General features: G+C 62.3%; 3 protein-coding genes across 4 annotated transcripts in view; 1 reads left to right on the top strand and 2 right to left on the bottom strand.

Annotated features, from left to right (window-relative positions):
- Positions 1 to 614, top strand: part of HES3 (hes family bHLH transcription factor 3) — a 1,364-nt gene extending 750 nt beyond the window's left edge. Inside the window, exon 5 of the mRNA XM_077763986.1 lies at positions 342 to 614. Coding sequence (XP_077620112.1) covers positions 342 to 614 — 273 coding nt within the window. The remainder of the gene's footprint in view (positions 1 to 341) is intronic.
- A 2,816-nt stretch (positions 615 to 3,430) lies between these two features.
- On the bottom strand, positions 3,431 to 9,213 carry GPR153 (G protein-coupled receptor 153). Its single transcript, XM_077763985.1, has 6 exons — positions 9,161 to 9,213; positions 6,960 to 7,427; positions 6,083 to 6,512; positions 4,327 to 4,519; positions 3,640 to 3,824; positions 3,431 to 3,499 (listed from the first exon to the last, which is right to left on the bottom strand). Exons 2-6 carry the CDS (start codon positions 7,313 to 7,315, stop codon positions 3,431 to 3,433), a joined length of 1,233 nt encoding a protein of 410 aa, XP_077620111.1. The 5' UTR covers positions 7,316 to 7,427; positions 9,161 to 9,213.
- A 4,364-nt stretch (positions 9,214 to 13,577) lies between these two features.
- The window catches only part of ACOT7 (acyl-CoA thioesterase 7), an 86,138-nt gene continuing 73,189 nt past the window's right edge, over positions 13,578 to 26,526 (bottom strand). Inside the window, exons 9-10 of one of the 2 annotated variants that reach the window (XM_077763879.1) lie at positions 16,139 to 16,227; positions 13,901 to 13,963 (exon numbers count right to left, since the gene is read on the bottom strand). In XM_077763879.1, the coding sequence (XP_077620005.1) occupies positions 16,168 to 16,227 (60 nt within the window). In that variant the 3' untranslated portion in view covers positions 13,901 to 13,963; positions 16,139 to 16,167. Of the gene's footprint in view, positions 13,964 to 16,138; positions 16,228 to 26,526 lie in introns of both variants that reach the window. The other variant, XM_077763878.1, reaches the window with a different exon arrangement.

Genomic DNA, 26,526 nt, shown 5'->3' with positions numbered 1-26,526 from the left:
GCCGACTCCAGAGGGCCCCCGTCTGGCCCGGGGTCGCAGAGACTGTTTAGGGCGCGCCTGCGATGATGGCCGGGACCCCGGTCTTCCGTCTTGGTTCCAGGGCAGGAGAGGCTGGGAGAGTGCCGCGTGCCCGCGAACGCGAGGAAATGCACGGAGCCCTGGAGCCTCAGGGCGCGCGGGGGTGGGGGGACCGGGCCCATCCCCCACCCTAGCCCCACCTACTCAAGCTGGACCCGCTCTCTCCTCTTCCCACCTTCTCGTGGGCTGGGAGGGCATGTCCCAGGCTGCTCCTCTTTCCCAGGGCCCCCGGCGGGCAGCCCGCCCCCCCCCCCCCCCCGCAGCCNCTTCCACGGGTCCCCACCCCCTCTGCACGCCGCGAGGCCCGCCACGCCGGCGCGCGCTCTGAGGTCCGCCCATCGCAGAGGAGCTGCCCCCAACTGCCCGAGCTCAGCAGCCAGGCCCGCAAATGCTCCCCCCGTCGCTCGGGTCACCCCACACCCCGCAGCGTGCGGCTCCGGAGGGTTCCGGCCGCCTGGCCTCTGTTGCCGCCACAGAACCCGCGACCCTCGACGGCCCTTCGAGCGCTCTGCGCTCGTTTGTTCTTCCGAAAATGAGGTCGTTGCTGTGCTCCGACCCTAGCGTGGGGTCCCGGTGCTCGAGGGGGCGGGAATCCTCTGCTGCGCCCTGGGAGAGATCCTGGTACTTCCAGCTTGAAATTCAGAATACAGATAGTGAGAACCTGTGAAATGGGTATAAAGAGACCATGGAAGTCCACATTTCTCCCACGATACCTACTTGGGTGCATCTTTTGAACTACAAATAACCGACTTTCTATAAAACGTTTCCCCTAAAGGGATCCCCCTGCTTTGCCTGTGTGTGCTAAACCCGTTCTGGTTAGAGTGCGGTCTGGCTCCCCCACTCCACCCATCAGTCTCTCTGGAGCGCAGGCGGGGAGGGGGTCCCGGCTGTGGCGGTCGGTGGGGGGTGGCCTCTGGGGTCTCGGCCTTCTGCTGTGTCGTGGGCTAGTGGGGGACGGGGGCAGCCGCACTAACCCCTCTGCCAGCCACTAGGTGGCGACCTTATACCGAGGACCCGGGAGCGACCTCCAAACTCCTACCCGGGCTGGAGCAGGTCACCAGGCAGGAGAGGTCTGGAGCCCCCAGGCCCTGCCCTTCTTGCTCTCCCGAATCAAACTCACAGGGGCTAAAGGCCCCTGAAGCCATTCCTGGTGCTGGGGCTGCCAGTTGAGCTTCTGGGGCTTTTCCTGCTCTCAGGGCTGTGGTGCGGACCCCAAGGCTCCATCCTGCCCCTGCTCCAGGCGGGTCTCACTCGCTGGGTGGGGCTGCAACGCTTGCATAGAAAAGGGGCACTGACCCAAAGGGCGGAGCACTGGGATGACTTCTGGACCCGGAGGGAGGGACATTGAGGGGCAGCTGGCTAGCAGTGCTGCTCTGTTCTAGAAAGGTGTTTCCATGAAACCACCCTAGGAATGCGAGGTGCAAATCATAGGAAGTTTTTATTGTATTCTGTACAGAAGAGAAATGCTCAGTTGTCAAAAAAACTACAAACGGATTCCTGGCTCTGGGTGGGCGGTGGTCTGAAGACACAGCTCCCTTCCCTATGAGCCTGGGGCCAAGCTGCTTATCAACGCAGCAAATAGGCCCGGAGGCTGCACAAAATGTGAGGGGGGGGAGACCCAAGGTCCTCCGTTTGGGGTCCTCCCTCCTCTTTATTTTTGTAAAAACCAGAACTGGAGGGATTTGGGGGTATCATGTCTCCCCTGCAAGTATTGCCATTGGATATGAAATACACAGAGTAAAAACCCGATGTGACCTTGGGCCGGCCTGAGCAGGGGGCGGGGCCAGGGGCTGACACAGCGGCGGCGAGCTGTCCATCTCTGCCCCCACTCCTCTTGGTCCTTGAAGGCACAGCAACATTGGCCAGAGGCGGCCCCTCCCGTGGCTGGGGCTCTACTGCAGTTTCCTACCCTGCTCACCTGTGGAGGGCTCCTCCCTCCCCAGGTACCCCACAGCTTAGGACTGGGGGGGGGCTCTGAAGCTGAGACAGAGCTGAGGAGTCCCCTATGCTTGCCCCTCCCAGGGCTAAGACCTTGTCGGGGGGCCAGTGAGGAAACAGGCTTGACCACCGGAGGGTCCGGGGCCTTGTTGCAATCCCAGGCTACACAGCAGGAGGGAACACAGTGCCAGCCGGCTCCACGCAGGCCCTGAATCTGCTAGGGGTTTGCTGTGTAGGGGCCTTTGTGGAGAGGCAGGGGCCAGGATGAGGCAGCCTCTGCATTTGCCCTTGTCTTCAGATCAAGGTCACAGCTGTTCCTGGGCTTCTCCTTAGCCGGAGCCTAGGGTCTTTCTACACAGAAGACCCAGCAGAGGCCCTTCCTCAAGACCCATGGCAAAGCAAAGAGCCCTGTCCGCAGGGTAGGGGAGGACCCTCACCAGGGATCGGGCCCAGAACCCGGGAGGACTCGGAGCCAGGACTCCTTCCCTGGGACATCAGGATAAGAAAGCCCGCCCTCCCTTTGCTTCAGTTCTTTCCCATCACGGACCCACGGCCTTCATGATGGGAGCAGTCACAGGCTGACGTGGAGGGGAGGCAGGGATGGCAGAGTGTTGAGGGTGCGGACACTAACAGTGGTCACAGGTGGGTGGTGGCTCAAAAGTGCTGTGCTTTAGCTGGGGTGTGTTCCTGGGGGCCCAGGGGCACTGAGAGTGGGAGGCCTCGGGTGCAGGGGCCACAAGAGGCCACACACTGAAGACTGGCCCCCCGGCAAGGGCCCACAGAGGGCCCTAGGTACTCTCACACCCTGTCCATTCAGGAGCCAGTGCACACGGACCTGGAGACTTCTCCAAAGAGTCCTGAGAGTTAACATAGTCACCTGCTCAAAACAGATGGGGAAACCGAGGCAGAACTGGTCAGCAGGAAGGCCTGCTCAGAGAGCCTGTTTGGGCTTCGAAGATTCCTGTGCTTAGAGACCCTCTGTACCTTGCCCCTCACGGGGGTGAGACAGTTCCCGTGCGAGGTGGAAAGCAGGGTGCAGCCGGGTGGCTCCTGCAGGGCTGGGCTTTGTTCTGTCTAGCGGGTGGCCCTGTCCCCCGGCTCCCTGCCGCCACCCCCACCCCATGCCCCCTATCCAGCCGCCCTGGGGCTGGGCGAGGTGCAGCAGGGCCTTTACCCAAGCCAGCCTCGCTCTGCCCCGAGATGCGGTACCCCGCAGCGGGTCCGGGCCCTCGCTCCAGGCAATGCCTGTGGCTCAGTCACGCAGGGAGAGCTGGCACATGGCCGGGTGCCGTCGGCGGGCCCCGCGTGGCGCTGCCCGGAGCCCAGCTTGGGTCAAGCGCGGCATCTTTGGTGCTTCGGTCCCTGCGGGCGGCCCGGCCCGCCGGACGCGCGCGTGGGGAGGCGCCTGTGGGCCCTAGGACGCGGAGCCCAGTGAGTCCGNCACGTCCGCGTCGTCGTGGGAGAAGCGTCGTGTGGCCGGCACCTGTCAGGACGGGCGGGGTTAACCCGGGCCGCCCTCCTGGAAAACGGGACCGACGCGGGGCTCAGCGAGCAAAGGCCTTGGGGAGGTCACGAGCCTCCCCCCACCTGCATCTTCAGTGTCTCGGCCCGCCCCGTCCCTACCTGCAGGTACTGCGTCTTGTCTTCCTGCAAGGGCCGCAGCGGGTAGAACTGGGGCAGGCCCCCCTCCAGGGCAGAGAGCTCGTACTTGGCCATCCTGTCCAGGGCCACAAAGTCACCCCCATAGCTGTAGTCGAGAGAGTGCTCCAGCACCAGGTCCGGGGGGATGCCACCCTCCAGGCCGGGATCTGCAGGGCGAAGCGAAAGCTTAGGGGCCACGGAAACCTGGGGGCATCAGAGAGTGAGAGCCCAGGCGCTGGTTAGTGGAAAGGGGGAAGGGCAGGGTCCTGGGTTCAAATCTGACTGTGCTACCTTTTGGCTGAGGGACTGGGGGCCTCGCCTGGGCGAGGCTCCTCCTCTATGGGGCTGGGATGTGATCTTACCTGGTGGGCGTTGGGTCTGATGGCAACTGGTACATAGCAAAGTCTCAACCCAGGCTAACACTGTGATTATTGGGGTGAGGCAGCACCCGTGGGGGCCTCTAAGGGGGAAAGCTCTGGGGAGCACATTCAGCCTGGTGTCCACAGATAGATACCGCCCGGGACAGCCAGGCTGGAGAGGAGAACGCCCCCAGGAGACACGTAAGAATGGGGTCACGTCAGTGCCACGGGGCAGTCACCTGATAGCTGTCACCCGGCTGACCTCGCCCAGGCCGCGTTCTCCCTGGGGCCTCTCTCAGGCCTTCCTCACCGTTGTCTGAGTCCTCCTCGTTAGCCATGAGGGCCACGCACTTCTCCCAGACGGCCTTGAGGTCGGCGCGGTAACGGTCGCAGGCCCAGAGGAACACGGGCAGCAGGAGCGCCTGGGCCACGGAGCACCACAGCACACACAGCGCCATCCAGGGCGCCGAGGCGTCCGCCCGAAGGCTGCTGAAGCTCACCACCTGCGGGCACGGGGCTGGGCCTGGCACCTGGCAGCACCCCCTCCCCCCTGCCCTCACCTCTCCCGCCTGCGGGAGGAGGAGGCAGCACACAGAGCTATAGGCTCCCGGGCCGCAAAGAGCCAGAGGGTGAGGGTGGAAGTCTGTGTCCGCCGGGAGCTGCTGGCTGCCCGGATGAACGGCCATAACCCGGTGTGTGCACGGAGGGTCCTTCCCATCATGCCGGGCAGCACGGGGCGGGCCTTCCCTCACTTCGGCCTCGTGACCGTCCAAGGAGAGAGGTGGGGGTATGGTTTACCCGTCCCGTTTTTGGGAAGAGGAAACTGAGGTTTGGAGAACCAGGCCTCAGGCTCCCCAGTTCCGGGGCTTTTTTGCCATCCTCACCCTTCCGTGGCCAGTGGCCTCTTTGGCTCTTCCCCTACGTGGGGGGTGGGGTGGCGAGTCTGGGCCACGGAGCTCAGAGGAGAATCAAAGCAGTTTCTGAGAATCATCCAGGCAATCCAGGCAGCCTTTGGGTCACTGTCCAGGGACCCTCATTCCTCCTCTCCCAGGAAAGTCTCTTCCCCCACCCCGAGTGACATTTAATTATTCTCCCATCAGAGAAGTGGGTATGATACACTCATCACACTGGTTCCACTGTGTGAGCTGTGTGACCCTCGGGAAGGTGCTGAACCTCTCTGGGGCTCAGTTTCTTCATCTATGAAATGGGCCAAGAACACCCCACGGAGTGAGGTCAAGATCTGACACCAAACCAGGCCTACAGCATGTAGTGGGCTCCATAAACAGCGCCCCCTTCCATGCCCCGGAGACAAGGTGGGGGGAGGCTCTTCCTCCACCACCGTCCCCCTGTGGCTCTGCCGTGCCGCACACGCTCCTCCTCTCCATCAGCACAGACCGGAGACGCAGGGCCCCCCCGAACACCGGAGAGCCCAGCCCCCAGAGGGGGGTGGCAGGCCCACTGAGGGTGGGGCCACAGGTTCCCTGGGACTGCATCTTGAGTGCGTCCGCTATGAGGCTGCCACCCCACCTGTCACCCTCTGGAGCTTGTGACCTGCAGTGACCAGGGGCACAGCCCTGCCTAGCTGCTGGGATGAATTCTCGGGCCGGTCCTTGCCCCTAGACCCCTTCCTGTCCCACCCCAGACCCTTCAGGGCACTGGGCGGGAGCCCTATGGGTGCAAGGTCATGGCTGTTGAATCCAGACTTTATTCTTGGGGGAGGCGGTCATGTTACTCCACCTCCTACATCCTCTGCTTGAATGGGCCTCCCTCTGGTAAGGACTGTCCCCTGCAGTGTGCCAGAAAGATCCTGGGGTCATCTGACTTGGACTCAAGTCCTAATGCAGCTGCCTGAACCTTAAACTTTAGGTGGGTCATTTTACCTCTCTGAACCTCAGTGTCCAAATCTGTAAAATGGGGATGATGATAATGCNCCACCCCCACCCCCCCCCCCCACAGGACTGGGTGGGAGGATCCAACCACCTGATGCCTGGAGCATGCCTTAGCCCCAGGGCTGTCCCGGAGCCCGCATCCCAGACAGGCTCCCACCAGCTGACAGTCTCACCCACCAGCACTGGGAAGCCCATGAGGCAGTCGTAGATGATGACGATGGTGGCCACCAGGCCCGTGATCTGCAGCGAGGTCTTGGCGGGCTCAGAGCCATCGATGGAGGAGCGGCGCTTGCCCTGAGCGTCCTCCACCACGATGGTGGGCACGGTGAAGGCGCGGCGGCCGGCCCGCGGCCCCACGTGCACGGCCAGCGTCTGGAAGAGGGCGATGGCTGTGCAGACCACACCCATGGCCACACTGCCGCCCACCAACAGCAGGAAGCAGACGCCAAAGCCCAGGCCGATCTCAGCCACGATGAAGCGGCAGCCGTGGGTGTAGAAGCGCTCGCTCGTGTCGTGCCAGCCGACGGCAGGCAGGGCCGAGAGGATGAAGGACACCATCCAGATGCCCATGACCGTGTGCACTGCCTGCTTCTTGGCGTTGCTCAGCCTGACACGGGGTAGGGACAGGACCGAGGTGTCACTCACAGGGTCTTCCCAGAGCCCCGGGGACCTGCAGAGGATCCCCGACTGCCCTGGACTCCTAGTACATCGTCGTCACGATGGGCAGCAAAGTGGAGCCTTGTTCCGTGCACAGGGGACACTCGTGCATGTCGTCACACGTCCCTCTCAGCAAGCATTTCGGTACCAGACACCACGTGCCCCCGTGCACACCTGCACGTGCGTGCCAGCCGCGGCCCAGGACCCTCCGGAGCCTCCCAGTCTGCCCACCCACCACGAGCGACCGGGTGCGGCACCGAGGCTGGGGGCATCATCAGCACCCTGGGGGCATTTGTGCGCCCAACGTTCCTCGTGTACACTGCCCACGCGCCCCCTCTCTACCAACGCCAGACACGGAAGTGCGTGCCCGCGCGCACACACACGCCCCAGAGCTCACCGGTAGTTGACCGGCCAGCGGACCATCCACATGCGGTGGTAGGAGAGGGAGGTGACGGAGAAGCAAGTGGCCAGGGTGAGGGTGTAGAAGGTGGAGACGAAGACCTTGCAGAGGCCCTCATTCCACTCATAGTCGGGGTGCTGCCGCCGCAGCTGCACCACAGCGTACGTGGTGATGGGCACCGCGACGTTGAGCATGTGGGTGGCCGCGAGCGTGCATAGCAGAAACTCCAGCGGCTTCCACTTCTTCTGCTTGGCACCCACACTCAGGATGCCCCAGGCATTGGCCAGCAGGGAGAGGCCTCCGCACGCCAGCCAGCCCACCGCGCTGCCAGACAGCCGCCGCTCATCACTCATGGTGCAGACGGGCGCCGGCCGGCAGCTGAGACATCTTCTTCGGGGCCAGGCCTCAGCTGGGAGCAGCGGCCCTCACGCGTGGTGGCTGGGAGACGCCAGGGACCACGAGCATCTGCAGTGGAGGAGAAGCCCATGAGTGCTGGGAGACTGTCCCTCTGGCTCCTCAGAGTAGGGGATGGGGGGGTCTCCTGGTGCACCATTGCCTGTGTGGTCCTGACCTGGGCTGCTTTGCCCTCCTCTCCCCTCTGGGGCCTGCAGCCCATGGCCCTGGCAGCCAGGGGACATGGCCAGGGGTGCCCAGTAAAGTGCAAACATCTTCCCTTCCACCCGCTCCTGGCCAAGGTATGAGTCTGGGTTTGCTTCCAGGACAGCTGCATCCATCCTGGCTGGGCATCCCCCCCGTGCCCTGGGCCTGCCCAGAACCGGCACTCTCACAATCAATGTCCCCAACCCTCACACAGCCCGTGCGGTGCGTCCCTGCTGCACATCAGGGGCCCTTATCTTAACCTGTCCCACTTCATTTGGCCAAATAAGGACGTGCCTTAGAGAGTGAGCCCTGTGTGTGCCACCCGGTGACCACTTCCATGGGCAGCCTGCTTTGCCTGGGTCAGCCCCCAGCACCGCCACAGGCTGGCACTCAAACTAAGCTCCAGTGTGCCAGCTGTGTGGCAAGGTTCCCGCACCCAGGTCCTCTGTAAAGGGGATGATGATGATTCCTCCGGGGTGAGGCTGCGGTGGACAGACGCCGCCTCCCGGAAGCCCTGGGCCAGGTCTCACGCCCAGTGGGCGTTCTGGGTGGCCACGCTTATGCTCTGGGTCCAGGTCTCGCACACGGTGGTGCTCTGGGGAGGCGATCAGTATTATACTGTGGATGCCTTAGACAGCATGGGTCTGGAGACAGCCCGGGGACCAGACCTTGACCCCAACGAGGAACGGCTGACAGCCTACGGCCATGAGCCAGGGACACAGGAAATTGGGCAGAATGCACATGTTGGAGAGGCACTCCATCCTGCCAGACGGAGGCCCTCCCTCCACCTCCCAAGCCCGGCAGCCCTAAGCCACCTCCCCTTGCGGAGCACTGGCTGGTCCCTCTGATATGAGGCCCCGACAGTAGGACAATCTGGCCGCAGCCGGGAGCAGGCAGCATGGGGGGAAGTACCATACTATGTGAAGGCCTCCTATGCGCTCTGTGTATATTTAGCCCTTCTTACTAAGGGCCTGTTTAATCTTACTGGATGCAATTCTCTTGCCCCCAACACTTCTGAGCACCTGCTGTACCAGACACAGCCATGGGATCCCCCAGGGACTGATTCCAGCTTGGGATGGACAGGGCGCTGCAGGCCCCTGGCTCTCTGGGCCGGGAAGGAAATACCACTTGGCCCCTTCTTGTCTTGTCTGGAGTTCTTTTGGTCTGTCTGTGGCCTGATCCCCTTAGACACTGAAGGACCTCTGAGGGATGTGTGTCATTCATCTCTCTGTCCCTGCTGTGGGCCTGCCCGGTGACCCGGGGAGGCGGCTATCCTGGACCACACCAGCGCTCCTTAAAGGTCTCCTAGGAGGCTGGGGGAGTTCTTGGGCCAAGGAAATTCGCTCCCAAACATCAGGCTTCTGCTTAGAGCATCCTCCTCGTCCCCACTCCAGACCCAGTGTGGGGAGATGGGGGGGCCCTGTCGGACCCTCCACCAGCCATTCCAGTGACCGGCAAAACTCTTTGATGTCAGCATACGGAGGCCACATGGGGTGGGGTAAAGAGCTGCTGGACTCTGCCTCTAGCTCTCCAGCCAGTTACTTCACTCAGCTGGGCCTCCTTTTTCTCATCTATAAACTGGACACGATAGTACCCACCTCGGAGAGTGCTGTGGGTAGTAGATACGCTACGCCAAGGAACGCGGCCAAGCACACAGTAAGCGTTCAACAAATGCTTGCCAGGTAGAAGTCTGTACGACAGCCCTCTCTGCTCACTGAGCTCTGCTGTCCCTTAAGGACCCAGATCCTGAGCTTGGAGGTGTGGGTAAGCCTCAGACCTGTGTGGGTAGACACAGTCACCTCAACCGGAGCCTGGGACAGCCCGACTTTGGGGTGAGGACAGCACAGGGCGTACTAGGGTTTAGAGCAGGCAGGATGTGGGTGCTGCTGGGGGACCAGAGGCCACAGACACCGGTGATCTTTACATTGTCCAATAGGAAGCTGGATTCATGCACCTGGTGGACTGGCATCTGTTTCCACCGGCGCTGGGTCTCCCTGGCTATCATACTGGGGGCCTTCGCTCCGATGCCCCACAGGCTGTGTGTGACCCCTGTAACCCTGGGCCCTGCTGATCACTGGTGCAGGGGGTGGGGAAGGTGCCACAGGCTGCAACTGGCCAGGTCATCCCCTCGTCTGGCCTAACAGACTCTCGCTGCAGGGAAAGGCCCTAGTTCCGTGGGTTGCCTGGAGAAGGTGCCACACTCCTGGTGAGCGCCCCCAGGGATGCTGCGGGATAAATACCAACAGTGTCCCCATTGTAAAGATAGTCAAAGAGAGGGGTAAAACCATTAGCCCCAAGCTACGATGTGCCTGATCCAGGACCCAACCCCCGCTTGGCTGACATCAGAATCCTGGCCTCTCAAACCCAAGCCCAAACCCGAACCTGAACCCTAGCGGGAATAGGCATTTTTATTCCTTGAACCGAGGTTGCCTTTCAACCCCCTGTGACTGCAGGATGGGTCCTTCTGTTCCCACACTGCGGATGGGAACACTGAGGCTCAGAAGCCAGAGCAACACAGGGAGGAAGTATGAGGGCCGGGTTTGCAGCCCAGGATTCCAGAGAGCGGTGGTCCTGGGGAGAGAAATGTTACTGGGGTGGAGGTGGGTGGAGGTGGGGAGTGGATTTCCAAGGTCTCCAAAGTCACACTGAAGGGGGCTGATGACCAAAAAACCCACTGATCACAGGCCTGCTGTTCATTCTTCACAGGGAGCAGCGGACACTGAGGGCCGGACCCCAGGCTGGGCTGCAGCCCGTGCGGTCCGCACCCAGGGGTCGCCGCCCCCTCCTGGGAAGTTTCTCCCGCAACACGCCCCCAGCGCTCCCCAGCATTTCGGGCTGGGGCTTCTTGCCTCCCTCAGAGCCTGGAGCCCCGCCTTTCTCCCCTCCCCCCACAGCACGTCGCAGGGCCGCGGGCCCGGGACCGGCGGGTCCGGAAGACTTCCCTCCGCAGGGTCTGCGGGCGGGGCCCCGGCGTGACGTCACGGCCCCGGGCCAATGAAGCCTCGTGGCCCCAGGGCTCTATTGCGCAACAAAGAGAACCCAGAACTTGAAAGGATTCCCCGGGCTCGCGCCGCACCCGCCCGCGCTGCCGCCCTACGGCCGGAGACACCGGTTCCGCTGCCGCCCGAGGCGGGGCTCGNAGTTACCCCGAAGGTCCGCAAGTTGCGGGGGGTGCGGGGCCCTCAGCGATGCCCGCCGCCCCGCGGACAGACCGTGAGACCAACGGACAGCAGGCAGACCCTCCCCGCCCAGAGCTCCCCGTCGCGGGGCCTCAAGCCCAGNCCTCCGCGTCGGTCTGTCTGCGCATCTGTGGGTCGTGGGCTCTCCCCCACCCCCGCACCCCGCCTCTGCCGCGGCGCCCAAGCCCCCTCGGGAGGGCGGCGCCTCTTGGGACGCCTGCACTACGCAGCGGCTCCTCGCTGCCCTCTCGGGTCATCCGCTGCCCCGAGGCCGCCTCGGAGCCTCCTGGGAAAGCAGAGGCCTGGAGCCCTGGGGGGTGGCGGGCCAAGGGGGCCTAGGCCTGGAACGGACAGTGAGAGCCTAGGGCCGGGCATGGGGCTCAGGGAGGCCTTCCCGGAGGAAGCCACATCTATGGTGAACAATAAGGGTGTGGCGTGGAGGGGACCTGGAGCGCCTGAGGAGCAGCACCTTCCAGGAACTGGGGAGTCGGTCAGGATCAGGGGCTGAGAGGTAGGGAGAGGCCAGGTTGGGCCGGCCAGGTTGGGCCAGCTAAGGATTCAAACTTATCCGGGGTTCTGGGGAGGCCCGCCGTGGGATGATGAATGGACCACGGGTCTGCCAGGTGATTGTCCTTCACCCTATGGGCTCAGGAATGTTCTCTCAAGCTGGAACCAGGACGTGGCAGCCGGGAGAGGCCAGGCCTGCNGGGGGGGGGGGGGAGGGGGGGGACAGGCAAACAAAGGGAATCCTGTTGTCTCCTTGATGGGGGCCTCTGGGGACCCTTGGAGGCTTGGTCTCTTCTAGGACACCCGTGACCACACACAGCCTGGGCACAAGGCCTCAAAGTCATTTTGGGCTGCTTGGCATCGCCCTGTCCTTCTCATGCATCTGGGAAGCATCCAAGAGTGTGCAGCCCAGTGTGTGGAGGAGGGGGGGCCCCTGTCCAGATAGGACCGGACCCAACCAAATGCAGCCACTGCTGCCTGCACCACTGTACAGCTGGCTCCCACACTGCCCGCCCTACACCACCTCTGTATCCCAGGAGCAGCTGGGAGTTAGGGGTCGCCGTAAGGAGACCCAGGGCAGGCCTGAGGGTCAGGGCTTTGCGACAAAAGTAAAGGTGTTTGTATCTGAAGGCTCCGCAATGAAGTGGGGCTGGCGCATGGGGGGCCTGGGGCAGTGCACTCCATGTGTGGCTTCTGGGCAGTCAGGACCCCTAGTGAGCTCTCCATGGACGGGCCAGCTCCCTGCGCAGGTGGCCCTGGTTATAAATAGGCCACCAGCAGTGGGAGGTTGCCACACGGAGGCTGGTACTCAAGCGTGGCATTTCTAAGGCAAACACAGGTGATTCAGTCATCAGGAGCCTCTGGCCACACTGCTGCCCCGCTGGCAGAGGACAGCCTGCCCTGGGCCTGTGGCCCCCAGTGCCCCTCCACCAGCCCAGCTCACCCACTACTGCCTGTACCAGAGCCCCTGCCCTGGGCTCAGCTGGCTCTGCGGGCAGGTGGGAGATGGGCCTCCCATGGCCACCCTGGGGGCCTCGTACTGAATGCTTCTCTATCCTGGGCTCCTCCCAGCTGTCCTGGGAAGTGGATTTTAGGTACCCGGCTTGCCCAAAGCCACACAGATGAGTGGCCAAGCCAAGACTGATGTCCTCTTTCCCTTGGACTCTGGTTTCACGGACCATGGTTCGGCTGGCCTGGGCTGAACTAGGCTTTCTTGGACCTGCAGGGGACGCCTCCTGGTCACTCCCATCCCAGGGCACCACCTGCTGCCTTCAGGAGGTCAGAACGGGGCGTGGGTGGAGCTGGGGAGGCAGAAGGGATTGGCGCTGTGGCCTCCAGTGGCCCGTTCCCTCCCCCTCCCCCTCCCTGGTTATTTCCGGGCAGGAAATAACCCGGGCAGCTGGGACTGAGGCCCGAGACAGATTCTGAAGCTCCTGGTGGGTGTTTCTGCACATCTGGAGCCGCATTCCCTCTCTCTGGGCCCCGGGGAGCCCTGTGTGAGGCTGCAGCTGTTGGTGACCACCCTTGCATCTCCAGGCTTCTGCGATGAGGCTGGGCTGGGAACATTCTCCCACCACCAGGTGTGCTTGGTGGAATCTTTCTCAGGCACGGGTGGGAGTGAAGGGGTGACCCCTGTAGGGCTTGGCAGCCTGTCTGCGCCCTCAGGCTGCTGGCCTAGATGCACACGCACACGCACGGCCACAGATGTGCACGCACTCACGTGCACGCAGAGCTGCACGCGGACACCATTCACGCACACTGCTGCTCAGACCCCCACCCCACAAGCCTTCCCAACAACCCCCTGGCCCGAGCGGCTGGGGGTTTCCACAGCAGGCAAAGGGGCCCTGGCACCAGCTGGGAGGCTCCTTCTAGAAGAATCCCTGCCTCTTCCTCCAGAGGGCTAAGGAGCCAGAGCTGCTTCCACTGAGAAGAGGCAGAGAGAGACCAGGGCAGGGCTCCCATTTGCTGAGGGTGCCCCAGCCGGGGGGGGGTTGGCATCTGCTCTCTCTGCATGTCACCTCCCGGGGTCCCCACAAGCACTCCCCACCCCCATCTATGGGAAGACCACCTGAGGCTTAGAGCTGGCAGCCAGACAGAGGGCAAGCAGGGTGCTGGCTGGGGCCTTGGGGCCAGGGCATGGAACCAGGGCCCTGGAAGGGGTGTTCCCTCCAGCCAGCAAGTCAGGAGAACCCGAGTTCTGGGGTCCACGCAGGTACTGGCACCCGAGGGAGACAGGAGTGCGGGAGGGCCCGTGGAAGCCCCCAGCCCCCACATCCTGTGCTCAACAGGAAAGCAGCCCCCCAAGACAAATGACGACCCAGGACCAAGGTCCAGCCAAACAGCAGCTTTATTAGTGGCGCTGGATTCTATACACGCCGTGCAGTGTGCACGCAAGCATTCCCTCGGGGGCGCCGCCAGCGGGAGGGACGACCCTGGAGGGGTATAAATAAAGCTTTGGTGTGTAGGTTTTCAGGAGAGAGCGCGGGTTAACACTGCAAGACGAACACTTCACACGACACCAGCTCTCCGTGTGGATCGGGTTTTTGGCCAAGGGGGTAAATTCTAAGTGACTAGACACTGGGGTCCCGCAGACCAGGCGCGGGAGGGGAGGGTCGCTTAGGCCTGGGGCTCCGCCGGGCCCTGCCGTTTTGCCTTCATCTGCAGGTACCGCCCTTTGCCTTCCTCAAAGCGCTTCTTCTCGTCCTCGGTCTCGGGCTGTGGACCACACACAGAGACAGGCAGGTTAGAGAGGCCATGGCACCCCGACTGTGGGCCGCAGCCCGGGCGCTGCCCCGGGGGGGGGCCCAGAACACCCCACCCCGGGCGCGCTGGCGGCCTGGGGCGGACGAGGTGACCCTGGGAAGGGGTCCCTGTCAGGGTACCAGTGTCACCGGCGCCTCCACGCCACCCTCCATGGCAGGTGGAATCACAAGCCCAGTGCGTCTTTGATAATGAACTTTAGCTGGAAATGCACTAAATGCATAAATGCTCTGGGGAAGGCCCAGAGCAGGGTGAGGGTGAGGAAGGAGGGGGGTCCCCGCTGGGTGCACTCCCAGGGCATGCCAGCTGCTCACAGTCCCTGCCCCGAAGGGAAGTAGAGACGAGCACTGTGCTGGCTATGTGACCTTGGGAGGGCCACTTCAATGAACCAGGAGTCATAGTGGTGGCTGTGTGGGTGAAAGCCCCGGATGGCACAGACGATGGGAGAGGCACCTCGGGTCCCGCTCGCCCCTTCTCTGCACATCTTTCCTCTGAGCAACTGAAGCGCCACGTCTCCAGCCTCAGGGGGTGGGGGTAGAGCCCACTGGTCGAAGGCTGGGCTTCGCCCGGGAAGTCTCGGTTCGTGCCTCTGCGCACACGGCGGGACTGTGAACGGTGCCCCCTTCTGCTCTCCAAGAGCAGCCTGGCCGCTAAGCGCAGAGGCCACCGCAGCAGCCCGGGCGGTCACTTCCCGGGGCACCATCCATCCCACCACTGAGTTCTCTCCGGCCTGCCCCAGGCAGGAATTCAGGTTTAAAGAGCTCTGCCAATTCCTCTGGGGCATTTCCGTGCACTGCTTTGAGGGTGTCTGAAAGCCAAAGAAATGGGGCAGGTGCCCTTCATCCACAATGACACCGAGCCCCAGCAGCTATTTTTAGGCCTAAGTGTTTTACAGGCAAATGGTATATTGGCAAAAGGGAGAAAGAACAATCAGCCGGAGGATGTAATGTCAGGTTAAACCAAATACTTCCTCCGTCTTAGCCTCCTCAGACATTGTTCGCTAAATGTCACCAGGTGTAAACTGTCAAAACCTTGTGGCTTGGAGCCAGCGGAACTTTCGGGTATTTAAAGAATGGGGCTCGTGCTCTTAGCGTGGTTCTGGCGGCTGTTTGAAGAGCACACGTGGAAAGTGGAAGACACTTTATGGAAGAAGGTGCTCCTGGGGCTCCAGGTTCATCTCTGGTTGGCTTTTTTAGAAAATGAAATTTGAGGCTGTGCAATCTGACCTGAAAGAGCCCAGGGAGACAAGATGTTCTCTCCGCTACAGCAGGCAGTGCTGACTCCTGGGGACAGGAGGGCTGGGGGCCTGCTCCCTGTTCCTGAAGGCACCGCACAAACACAGGCCGCGTCCAGCTGGGCCCGGCTTCTGTGTGGCCCCGCGAGGATGTGTCAGATGGGGGCTTCTCCCCAATGCCTATGCGTGCGGGGGCCACCCAGGTTCTGAGCCGGTGGGTCTAGGGCCCACGGGCTGGGACTCATTTCTAACACACATCCAGGTGATGTGTGGCCACTGGCCCGTGGGCCACTCTGCCCCCATCCATCCTTCCATCCATCCATCTCTGCACCAGATGGGGGACAGCCAAAGAGGCCAAGAATGCAAGATCAAGGCCACGGGGCTGAGACAGTTGGGGGCCTTTTCCTCCTCCTTCCCCTGTGGAACGTGCTTGGCATGGTTAAGGAAACCTGTGACTCCCATCCACCCACGGTGGCCAAAGGCCACGGCTTAGGAGAGTGGCACGGCTGGGCCCTCCCACTGGGGAGGGGCTGCGGCCAGGGAACCTGCTCATGGGCAGTATGTTCGGGTCCTGGAGCTGGGAAACGGGGAAGTGGGGGAGAGCTGGAGCGGGAGAGACAGTGGGCTGGGCCATGTGCCGAGGGCCCTCCCTCACTGGTGGAGTTTCCACCCCTGGGGCAGGGAAAGGAGGCAATAGGCTCGGAAAGAAAAGGATTTCTCAAAAGCAAGAGCCGTGAGCAAGGCAGCAGGCTGGAGAGTGATGGCCACCCGGGCTGTCCACAGAGCCCGCTGGAGCCAGGCCCGGCCTGATGTGGGGGGCCCGTTTCTCCAGCCCACCAGCATTTCTGGAAACTGGCAGACGTGGGATTTGCACGAGGAACTTGGTCCCCAAGTGCCTGGGTCACCAGCCAAGGGCTCTCAGGGCTCAGAAGAGTAGGGTGGGGTCCAGGGGGGAGCAGCAAACGGAGCCATCATCTAGGAGGTCCTAGAGAGCGGGCAGAAATGGCCCGCCGAGGTCAAAGCTCTGGTGAGCAGCACCCTCCCCCGCCCCCCGCAACCATCTCTCTGACGTCTGTCTGCAAGTCTGTCTATAGCTCTGTCTGTCTGCAAGTGTGTCTATAGCGTCCACACCATGCACTTCGGTTCTCTCCCTTGAGGACATGCATCCTTGTTCCATTTGTGTTAATGCCGCTAACTACAAACCTGTAGTGGGAGTGGGGTCTCCACAGTCTCTGCGCCCCAGCCCCGGCCTCTATGTCCCCACCTTTGGAAGGAAGAGGAAGCCTTCTGGAGGGTTGCTGGGAAGCGGGTGGGAGGCTGCATGCTAACTGGCTGCTTGCAATAAACAGGTACACACGGGACTGAGGCTTTGAAGATCTTGAAGTCAAATAAATCTGTTTGACTTTGTTGAATCTGCGGCCTCCCAAATGGATCTGGCCAAGGACCCCTCTTTCTCAGGAGCCGCACCACCATCTTGGGGTTGGCCGAATGGCCAGCAGCTGCCCACGCTCTCCCGCTACCAGCATGTGGCACACACCTTCAAAGCTGGTCCCTGCAGACCCGGGTCAGTGCCACCCGGCCTGTGGAATGGGCTGGACCGCCTCGGGACCCCCACCACACCGCACCCCCTTTCTGGAGTGGTCTCTTCATTCCGCCCCAGAACCAGCTCAGCCTCCCTGCGGGAGCCAGAGCGATGGGTCGGCCAGGCTGGTTTGAATCTGGCTTTGCCACTTACCCGTCGTAAGGCTCACAGACCCCCCTACACCGCCTTCTGTAAAACGGACCAGTATCCACCCTACCGTGTTGCTGGGAGGACCAGAGTGCTCCTAGATGTCCCCAAAAAGAGAGTGACAGAAGCCCCACCCACTTCACGTAGGAGTCCCATTTATACGGAATCTTTAGACTAATCACATCCCCGCAGAGAACACAGGTTAGTGGCGCCAGGGGCTGGGGGCGGGCTGACGGCTGAGGGGTGCGTGGTTTCTTCTGGGGGGATGAACGCGTTCTAAAATCGACTGTGGTGATGGTTGTGCTCCCCTGTGCACGCGGAGCTGTACGGTATGTAATCAGGCAGAGGTCAACACCCCCTCACAGTCCGCAGGGAGTCAAGGAGATGGTCCAGCAGGGCAAGGCTCCCCCCAAGTCCTCGCACCCAAGTGGCAGCGGCGCAGAGGAAACGCTCACTGAACTAACCCGGCACTTTCCCTACAGCGGCCAAGCCTTCACTCACTCACTCACTCACTCACTCATTCACCCTCCCTCGCGGGCTGCTCTGTGCCAGGTGCACGGACCCGTCTCGGGAAGCTGGCAACACGCAGAAAATGAGGCGGATTGTCCAGGACGTCGGAAAGTGACAATGACACGCCCCGGCTACAGAGTCAAGCAGAGCGAGGGGGTCTCAAGGGCCAGGTGCTGCCGGGGAGGGTCCTGATCCACGGAGGAGAGCAGGTCACCTGCCGACAGCGACAATGGCTGTCCTCCCATCTGGTCAGCAAGAGGCAGCGCCAGGGCCCCTTGGGCAGAGCCAGCCAACACGCGCGGGAAGGGCCTCCTCGGGGAAAAGCAGAGAGCGGAGGCCCGGGATGTCCTCGGACACCTCACCCATGGCGTGGGGACTTCCTAGGCCCCCCTGGGTCTGCGTGCTTACGAGGAGCAGGGGCAGCGCGCATACCCTCCCCAACCCAAGGCCTCAACACGGTGGCCCCCGAGAGCTGCCAGGCAACCTGCCACTGGGGCGGGCATCCATCTGGATGGCTTTCCAGGCCCTTCTAACACTGGGCAGTGCTGTGGTTACGCCCAAGAGCCTGCCCCTGGGGCCGCTGGTCCTGCAGAAGCTGTGAGAAGGCAGGCCGGGGTCCCGGGGCCGGGTCTTCTGTGGGGCGATAGGGGGTCCAGAGTCCAGTCTGCTGGTGAGGATAAGCCAGCGACACATGACAAAGAGCTCTTCTCTCTCCTGGACACACTGAAATCCCTGGGGGCGATGACGCGGTCTCAGATTTGCCTCCGCCGGCCTGGGCGGTGGGGCAGGAGGGGCACAGACGAGCAAGACTGGCCCCACGTCAATAACCACCTAAGAGATCTTTTTTGTCTTTACTTCTGCATGTATTTGACTTTTCTATAATTAAAAGGTAAAAAAAGAAAACCCAACTAGACCCGTGAGGGCAGCTGCAGGGACCCCTGCTCCCTTCCCTGGGCACAAAGACTTCAAGTCACATGCAGTCAGTGGAGGAACGGAGTCTGGCATTGGAGGGGAGCTGCCTCCCCCTCCGGGCTCTATTTCCCTGTGGCCCCCTCGCCAACCTCCCCACCTGGCACCCTCCTGCCCAGAACCACACCCACAGTGTCCCGGGTCAACCCACGCATCTGTGACAATATCCCTCCAACTGCCCAGGTGAACCTTGTGCGGTGACAAAGCCTAGGGCCTTCCTGCCGCTTCTCCCCCGTGGGCCGTGCACAGGAGGCGAACCTGACGACGTTCTCAGTTCTCTGGGCCACAGCTTTGAGGAAGCGGCCTGCACTGAGGGGCCCGGCACGTGCCCACACCACGCTGGCCCGCACCACGCCAGCACGATATGGTCAGCAGTGACCCACAAGGAATACTGAGGTCATTACGGTTTCCCTTCCCCCGACGAGGACAGGAGGCCCAGAGAGGGTGGGTGACTTGCCCAAATGACATCTGATAGAGCCACAGAGCCTCCATTTGAGCCTGGGCGCTGCTGCCGTCCCCTGGGTCACCCCATGCCAATGGGTGCTTATCCGTGGGCTCCTCAGCAGGCGACGGGGAGTATGGTGACCCTCCTGTGTGGTCCAGAACAAGCCTGGAGCCCAGTGGAGCGAAGGTCCCCTCTAGAGCTGGTGGTGGCCTGCCAGAGGCCTGGAGTCAGGGTGTGCTCCTGGCCCAGCACCCCCACTCCAGCCTCGGAGCCAGGCGCCTCGGGCAGAGGTACAGAGCATCATCCTGTGTTCCGTCAGCTTCCGGCCCCCAATCGCTCCTGGGAGGGGGAGTCCAACACATGGGGCTGCAGGGGCCCAGGGCTACCGAGGCACCGCGAGCAGCCGGAGTCTCCTCCCCATTTCCACAGACATGAGCCGTGTGCCGGTCCTTCTGTCACATTTAGGGGCATCCGTCATCCCCTGCTTCCCCCCCAACTCACGAGGAACGCTCTCTCCAATTCACCAACCTCGGAAACGCCTCAACGGCCACATCAGACACGGGCCAGGGGAGTGTCACGGTGGGTCCCCATCAGGGCCGGGTCTCGGGAGGCGACCGAGGCGCCCTGGCCCCAATCCTGAGGAGGCGCTCACGCCTGGGGCTGTGCACGTGCAGGGCGGCAGCTCGCCGGCCTCCCCTCACCCCACGTGGCCCGGCTGTACGGCTGTGACGATCCAGCTTCTTAGAGCTCCTGGTCCGGGCAGGCCTGCAGCCTGCTTCCTCCAGATGACCCCCAACCACTGCAGCTACTCACCCCTCGGCAGCCAACGGGCCAGCGAGGGTCCCGCAACGTGTGTGCCAGAAGCTCTGGCAGCTTCTCTCAGCAATTCAGTCAATGCGTGCCCTAAGGAGGGGCAGAGGCCGAAGTGCAGACGATTCCCGTCTATGCCGCTGGCACAAAACGCGGTAAATTCTAGCATCCACTCGTGGAGGGAGAGGCCAGTGCAGAGCACCAATGTTCAATATTCCGCAGTGGAGTCACCAGCCGGGATCTGCCCTCAGACAGGGCGCATGCCACCTCGTGATGGATGTGTGGGCAGCCGGCCAACCCAGCCAGGCATCAGAGGAAGGGGCCAGTGGAGGGCTCATCTCTCTTCTGGTGTTGGGATGACGCAGGTGCTGAATGTTCTGGGCTCTGTAGAGTCCTACCAGGCCTTGGGGCAGTATCGGGCTGGCATCAAGGCATCAAGCACCCGCCCTGTGAGCGCTGCGACCATCGCCAGGTGGCCCTGGAAGGTGTCCAGCCAGAGCAGGGATAGCAGGGATTTATAAAGTCGGTCAAGTGCCCTCACTGTCACCCCGCGGGGGGGGGAAGCAAACCGAGGCGGGCAGGGCAGTGCTGGGCTCTGTGCTGGAGGACACTCTGCCTCCCCGGGCCGTGAGTTCCAATAAACAGCCCTCCCAGCCAAGTGACTAAGAGGGGCCACCACTTCCCTGCCGGGTGTGAAGCCGACAGAATGAGACAGATGGCTGCCTGCGCGCGGCCCCCGCCCACGGCCCAGCTGCCGCCTCCCTGCGTCCTCTCTCTCTCCAGCCGGCAGAGTAAATAAATACATAAGTTGTTGGCTGTTGCTGTTTGTAATGGAGGGCTGGGGGCGGTGGGCAGAAGGAGAAAGCTCCTCTGTGGGAAATCGCATTCGCCTCCAAGGGCCTGGAGCTGCTGGTGGGAAGGGCTCAGGACCCCAGGCCAGTGGCTCTACGGCCCAAGCCCACACCGGTGCCTTGCAGGGGGGGTCTCACACCTCGGCGCGCCATCTCCCATGGGTGTGAGGAGGTGCCTGCCTGGTGGAGGGGATGGTGGGGGGGTAGTGAGGAAGCCAGGCTCTGGGCTCCAGGGACAGCCCCCATCTTCCCAGGGCCAGGTTCTCACACCTGTCAACCAGGGACCTGAGGAGGTGACACTGCCATGCTTTGCCTGCACATGTGCCTGTGAGGGACTCATGTCACAAACAGCCTGAGAGACAGAATGCGCATCCAGCAGCACTGCCGGGGGAGGAGGGAGGAGGGTCCCCCAGCACTGGCCGGGGGAGGAGGGAGGAGGGTCCCCCAGCACTGGCCGGGGAGGAGGGCGGATGGCCCTGGGGGTTCCCTAAGGCATCAGGCCCTTTGGAACCTCACACCCAGCCAGAGACACGGGGGTCATCAGCGCCCCTACCCCTCTTCTGCTCAGAGAGCCCCAACGGCCCCGCCCGCCAGCTGCAGGGGCCTCGGAGCTGTGTCGTCTCCCTCCTGCCAGCCGCTGTCTCCGGGCTCCTCTCCACGGGAGGGAAGCCTGTGGCTCTTGGAGCCTAACAGCGCAGACCAAATGTTTTCCAGTTTGCAATTTTCTGTGCCGCGAGCACACACATTTGGAACTTGGCGCGGAGGGCGAGTGACTAAGTTCCACCCTCGGTAAAATCAATAGCTTGTCCTTTTTGTAACTAACAAACGTCTGGTGCGAAGAGGGTTTCCAGTGGTGACAGAACAACTTCCCGCGAGCCCGAGGGACACTGACGTTCTTAATTAGGAAGCCACGAGGCTACCTCTCCCGTTTTCATAATGGGAGACAGGAGGGGTCTGGGAACGATCGTGCAGGCAGTGACATGTCTTCTGATGACTGGGGCCACTCGGCACGGCCTGGTGGGGGCCCTGTGTGTGGCCAGGCAAGGATGAGCTTGGCATCCGGGACCCCTAGCCTGGCAAGCAGCTGCATCCCAGAGTGCGGCCCCACCCACGGATGTGACCTGGGCGGCCCAGGCGGGCGGCAGAGCCCCTCACCACCCTGTCTGGTGCCCCGCGTGGGGGGTTCCCCGAGGCCGCCTCTGGCGATGGCTCCAATGGTGAGATTGCTGTGTCGGGGGACCCTGCCCGGCAGCACAAAACGAAGGCTGTGTGGGGCAGGGGGGCCGTGGACTCCCCTGAGGGGGCCCACAGGAGGCTGAGGAAGAGGCAGGGAGCCGGGGACATTGGGAAAGGCAGCAAAGGTACCAGCTGCTGGTAGAGGAGGAGACGCAGGACTCAGTCCTGTGGGCGGCTTCTCCGCAGCTTACCCCGAGGCATGGGGTGGGGGTGGGGACGCAGCACTCACACCTGTGCCAGCTGTGCTGACCGGCTGTCTCCACCCGACAACACTGGAAAAGGTCCTAACTGCCATTTGCTGAGGCTGGGCCTGGCCCCGGAGGCATTTGCCGAACGAACGAACAAACGAACGATCCAACAAATAGGACAGTGAAACCAAAAAGCCTCACTTCCAAATCGGTGTGGCGTTTGGGCAGCGGTTCTCCTCCAGCGGCACGCAGCCAGACATCTGCTCGCGCCAGCTCGAGAGCTCAGGCCACCCAGGGGCTCGACAGGAGCCGCCCCGGTGGCAAAGCCACAACCAGGCATGTCCGGCACACCTGGGCGTGGTCCCCAGAAGCAAGTTCCCTCCGGCTGGTGGTGCCGAAACACTTTCGTCCAGGAGTCCTCGTATGCATGCTGCCGCGGGGCTCCGGGGCCTGTGTCTCACCTGTCCCTTTGAGTATAGGGTTCAGGAGTGTCCCTGGATGCAGGGGGTCTTGGCCACCTTGCAGAGAAAGCATGGTGCCAGCGGCAGGCGGGTCCACATCCCACCCCGGGACGTACTGCCGAAATCCCCTTGCTCAGGCCTGCAGCCCGGGCTGGCCTTCGTCTGGTCCCGACACCCTTCACAGGCCCCTCCCTCACTTACCTCCAAGGTGGCCGTGGTGGAACCTGGGGCACCCTGAGCAGCTGGGGTTCCCCCACCCCATCCCCTGGAGACTGCACCTCTGCCAGCCTCGCCCACAGGCCTCCCCTCCTCCACAGCCGGAGTCAGGCCTCACTGCGCCCTCGGAGAGCCCGCTTTTGGGTTCTCATGCTCGAGAGAAATTAAAACAGCCAGGGGTCACCTGGATTTGGAAACGTGACAACAAAGCAAGGGACGGATGTTTCCTGAGCAGAACCTACGGGCAGGAGTTTTAACGAGAAAAGCTGTGTTGTCGGTGCTGCGGGCCCTCCCTTGCGGGCAGCTGGCTGTTAATGGGGGAGGGGGCTCCAAAACACTGGCTGTTCCCGCAAAGGGCCCAGTGCGGACTGGCAGGGACCCAGCAGGCCTTCAGGGGACACAAGGAAAGGCGGTTGGAGGAAGAGCAGAGGTGAAGGCCGCGCTGGTGGGGGCTGCCCCCTCTCCTCCACACCCCCGTTCTCACGGGGGGCCACTAGAAGCTTCCCAGCACCAATCAATCAGGTGACGGGAGCAGCTCTGGGATGCGGGCATTTTCCCACCCCAAGACAGAGTCACCGTGAAGTGTCCAGAACCAAGGGAGAGAAGGGAACTGGATCAAGAAACTTCATGAAGTCCAGTCCCTGACTCACCCCTGTGCAGGGAGGGGCAGGGAGAGGCGGCAGGGGGCAGAGGTACCCTGGGTCGCGCGGCTTCTCACACTTCCAGAACAGCACCAGTCCCGCTGGGATACAGCACATCTGAGTTTCTTCCGTCAGGGAGCAAGCGAGCATCATTCCCGGACACTGAGTGTCCAGGACGCTGAGGGGTCTCCCCAAGCGGTGGAGCCACCTGGGGACCCTGCCCCCGCCAGTCCCTGGGTGGGGACACACTTTCCTACAACCTGGGGGCATGACATGTGTCCCCTCACTGCGCTGGGCAGCGCAGAGCAGGCCTGGCCGCAGTTAGCAAGCAGCGGCAGCCTCCTTGGCTGTTGATGCTTCATCTTGAGGAATGGGGCCAGCGCTTGGGTACAGAGGGCGCTGACGTCCTCTTTGGGGCAAAGGAGCGAAGAGTCTCCTGGTTAGGTCCTCTCTGGGACAATTCAGAGAGGCCCTGCAGAGTGACCGCTCGGCTCGTGATGGCTACAGTGGGGAAACGGAGGCTCAGGGGTGGGACGGGACCAGCCATGGGTGCGGCTCGAGGTCCTACACCAGGTTCCTTGGACCAGATCAGCCACCTGACTTTGGTCAAGTGACCTCCCACCTCTGTCACGATCACCTGCCTGCAGGATGGGAACAACCTAGCCTGACCCCTGGTGCGGATCCAACGGCACAGAAGTGGGTCGGTGCCCTGGGAGCACCCCAGCTGTCGTCACTATGCGCACCCGGGACACCAGGTGACTGGCTCAGGTCATGATCTCACAGCCTGTGGGCTCGTGCCCCGCATCCGGCTCTGTGCTGACAGCTCGGAGCCTGGAGCCTGCTTCCGATTCTGTGTCTCCCCCTCTCTGCCCCTCCCCTGCTCGTGCTGTCTTTCTCCTTCAAAAATAAATAAACATTAAAAAAAAAATGTTTTTTANTCACAGCCTGTGGGCTCGTGCCCCGCATCGGGCTCTGTGCTGACAGCTCGGAGCCTGGAGCCTGCTTCCGATTCTGTGTCTCCCCCTCTCTGCCCCTCCCCTGCTCGTGCTGTCATTCTCCTTCAAAAATAAATAAACATTAAAAAAAAATGNATGCTCTGTCTCTCTCTCTGTCTCAAAAATAAATAAACTATTTAAAAAAAATTTTTTTTTTTTAAAGAAAAGATTCCTTTTCCGAATGATCCATGAATACAGCACTGCCTATGTGTTGGACTGGGTTCCCCCTGTCCTGTGTCGCCACGCCCTGTCACAGCAGGCCAGGACACCACAGCCCTGGTACCCCGCCCTCCACATTCTCCAGCCACACCTCTGGTCTCCCTGGGGCCCTTCGGGGCAGCAGCACCCACATCTGAACCAGAGAGGTTCAGAGGTGGGGTCCCCAGAAGGTGCTTCCTTCGGCTTCGACCCAGGAATAATTTGGTTCTCCAGTTTCTAAAAAGAAACTGAGACTAAAAAGGGTCCTGGGACCAAGCTGGTGTCAAGGCCCCAGGAGCCACCCTAGTGGATTCCACCGCGTCTCTCTGCACAGGCCACCTTTCTGGCCCCGCTCAGGGAAATCAGGGGCGTGCCCTCCACCCCTGAGGTCGGGGCTCGTGGCCACAGAGAGGCCTTCAGAGGCAGGCTGGGCAGCAGTGGGGCCTGGGCCTGGCTCTGGCCCAGCAGCCCGGCTCCATACACCGCATATGCCTCTTTAATGATTAGCCTGGAAAGTGCCAGCAGCTGCTGGACTCGGTGCAGCCGCCCCAGAATAAAATATTCATCAAGAAAAACTCTAAACAGCAACGCTGCCTTCCGTGTCAGCCGGGCCCTGGGGATGGAAGCTAAAAATAGACAGGAGGTTGAAGAATTGCTGACAATGGGGGGTGTGCGGAGAGGGGAGGAGGGCTGAGCGCCCCCGACGGGCACAGGCACGTAGGCTGCGGGAAGCACACCGCTCTGGGAGACAGACTGCGCTGTGTTGGCGGCCCTCAGGTGAGCACCATGGGGGACAGGCCAGAGCCCTCTCCCTACCCCGGGGTGGGCCCAGGACGCCTCAGTGAAGAATTAAAGACCATCTTTAATTCTCAAGAGAGAACAGCCTGGATCAATGTGAGGCCAGCCGGCAGGAAGACGTGGCCATCGCTAACTGCTGGCCCCTTGGACTTCTGGGATTCAGTCACTGTCGTCTGTCCTCTGGGCAGGTGTCTTTCCCCACCAGCCCTCTGCAGCCCTGCCGGGCATCAGCACCTCCTCCTCTGGCCTGGCCCCCCCACTATGACTGACACTGCAGTTCCTGTCATAGGTTTCTAGAAAGGGCCCGGGCAGCTTTCCACACACACAGGCTGGCCCACACCCAGGACTGCTTCCTGTCTCCAGGAAGGGGCTGGGTACCCACACGGAAGGCTCCTTGACCGCAGGCCACTCTCCCTGGGAGACTGGACCCCTGGGGAACTGAGGTCCCCTTGCGGCCGCAGCACCGGTGTCCTGGGTGGGCTGAGTTCTGGGGTGCGTGTCGGCTGGGGGCAGCAGGGGCAGCCGTGGAGCCTCCAATCAAGGCCACAGCGGCTGCTGGGCTCCGGAGCAGGCGAGCCTTAGGACACGGCTCCAGCTCGCGCTTTGGACCTCGCCAGAGAAGCCCGTCAATGTGCATCTGCTCAGAATAAGCCTTTGCAGCATGAACACGGGCCAACTCCTTNCTAGAGGAAAGGGCCCCAGTGGTCCTGAGGCTGAGGCTGGGCCTGGCCGGAACCAGCTGGGTGGCCACAGATGTGTTCCTGTCTCTTCTCTCCCGTTACAGGGGGTTGGCCCTCCGAGTCCCTGGTTCCTTTTACCCAGAGAGTCTCTGAGAAGTGGCTCCCCTTCCCTCAACTCCAGGCCTGATCCACAAGGCCCACCTTGGAGGGGACCTGCCTAGGGAGCAACATGCGGGCCCCTCCCCCACCTCCTGCTCCTTCCCTCATGACCCTCGCCACCATCTAACACCGTCCGGAGTCCCCGCCTGTTCACTCCTTCCCTCCGGGGGCGCTCCAGAAAGTTCCAGGAAAGGACGGTGAACAGCAGCTGACAGGCACGGAGCTCCTAGTATAAACCAGCGCACAGAACCCTCACACCCTCTGTGGCCATCCCCGTCGCACAGGTAAGGAAACGGAGGCACCAGGAAGTAGGAGCCTGAGATCACACAACTGGTACCCCTGGGGTCCTGACCAGAACCAGGCAGCAGGAGGCTGCTGGGCAGTGGTGGGGGGGGGGG

This window comes from Crocuta crocuta, unplaced genomic scaffold (genome assembly GCF_008692635.1).
Source record: "Crocuta crocuta isolate KB4526 unplaced genomic scaffold, BGI_CrCroc_1.0 scaffold13, whole genome shotgun sequence".
Taxonomy (NCBI): Eukaryota; Metazoa; Chordata; class Mammalia; order Carnivora; family Hyaenidae; genus Crocuta; species Crocuta crocuta.
The sequence above is the reverse complement of the archived record's forward strand: the minus strand, read 5'-3'. Positions and strand labels throughout refer to the sequence as shown.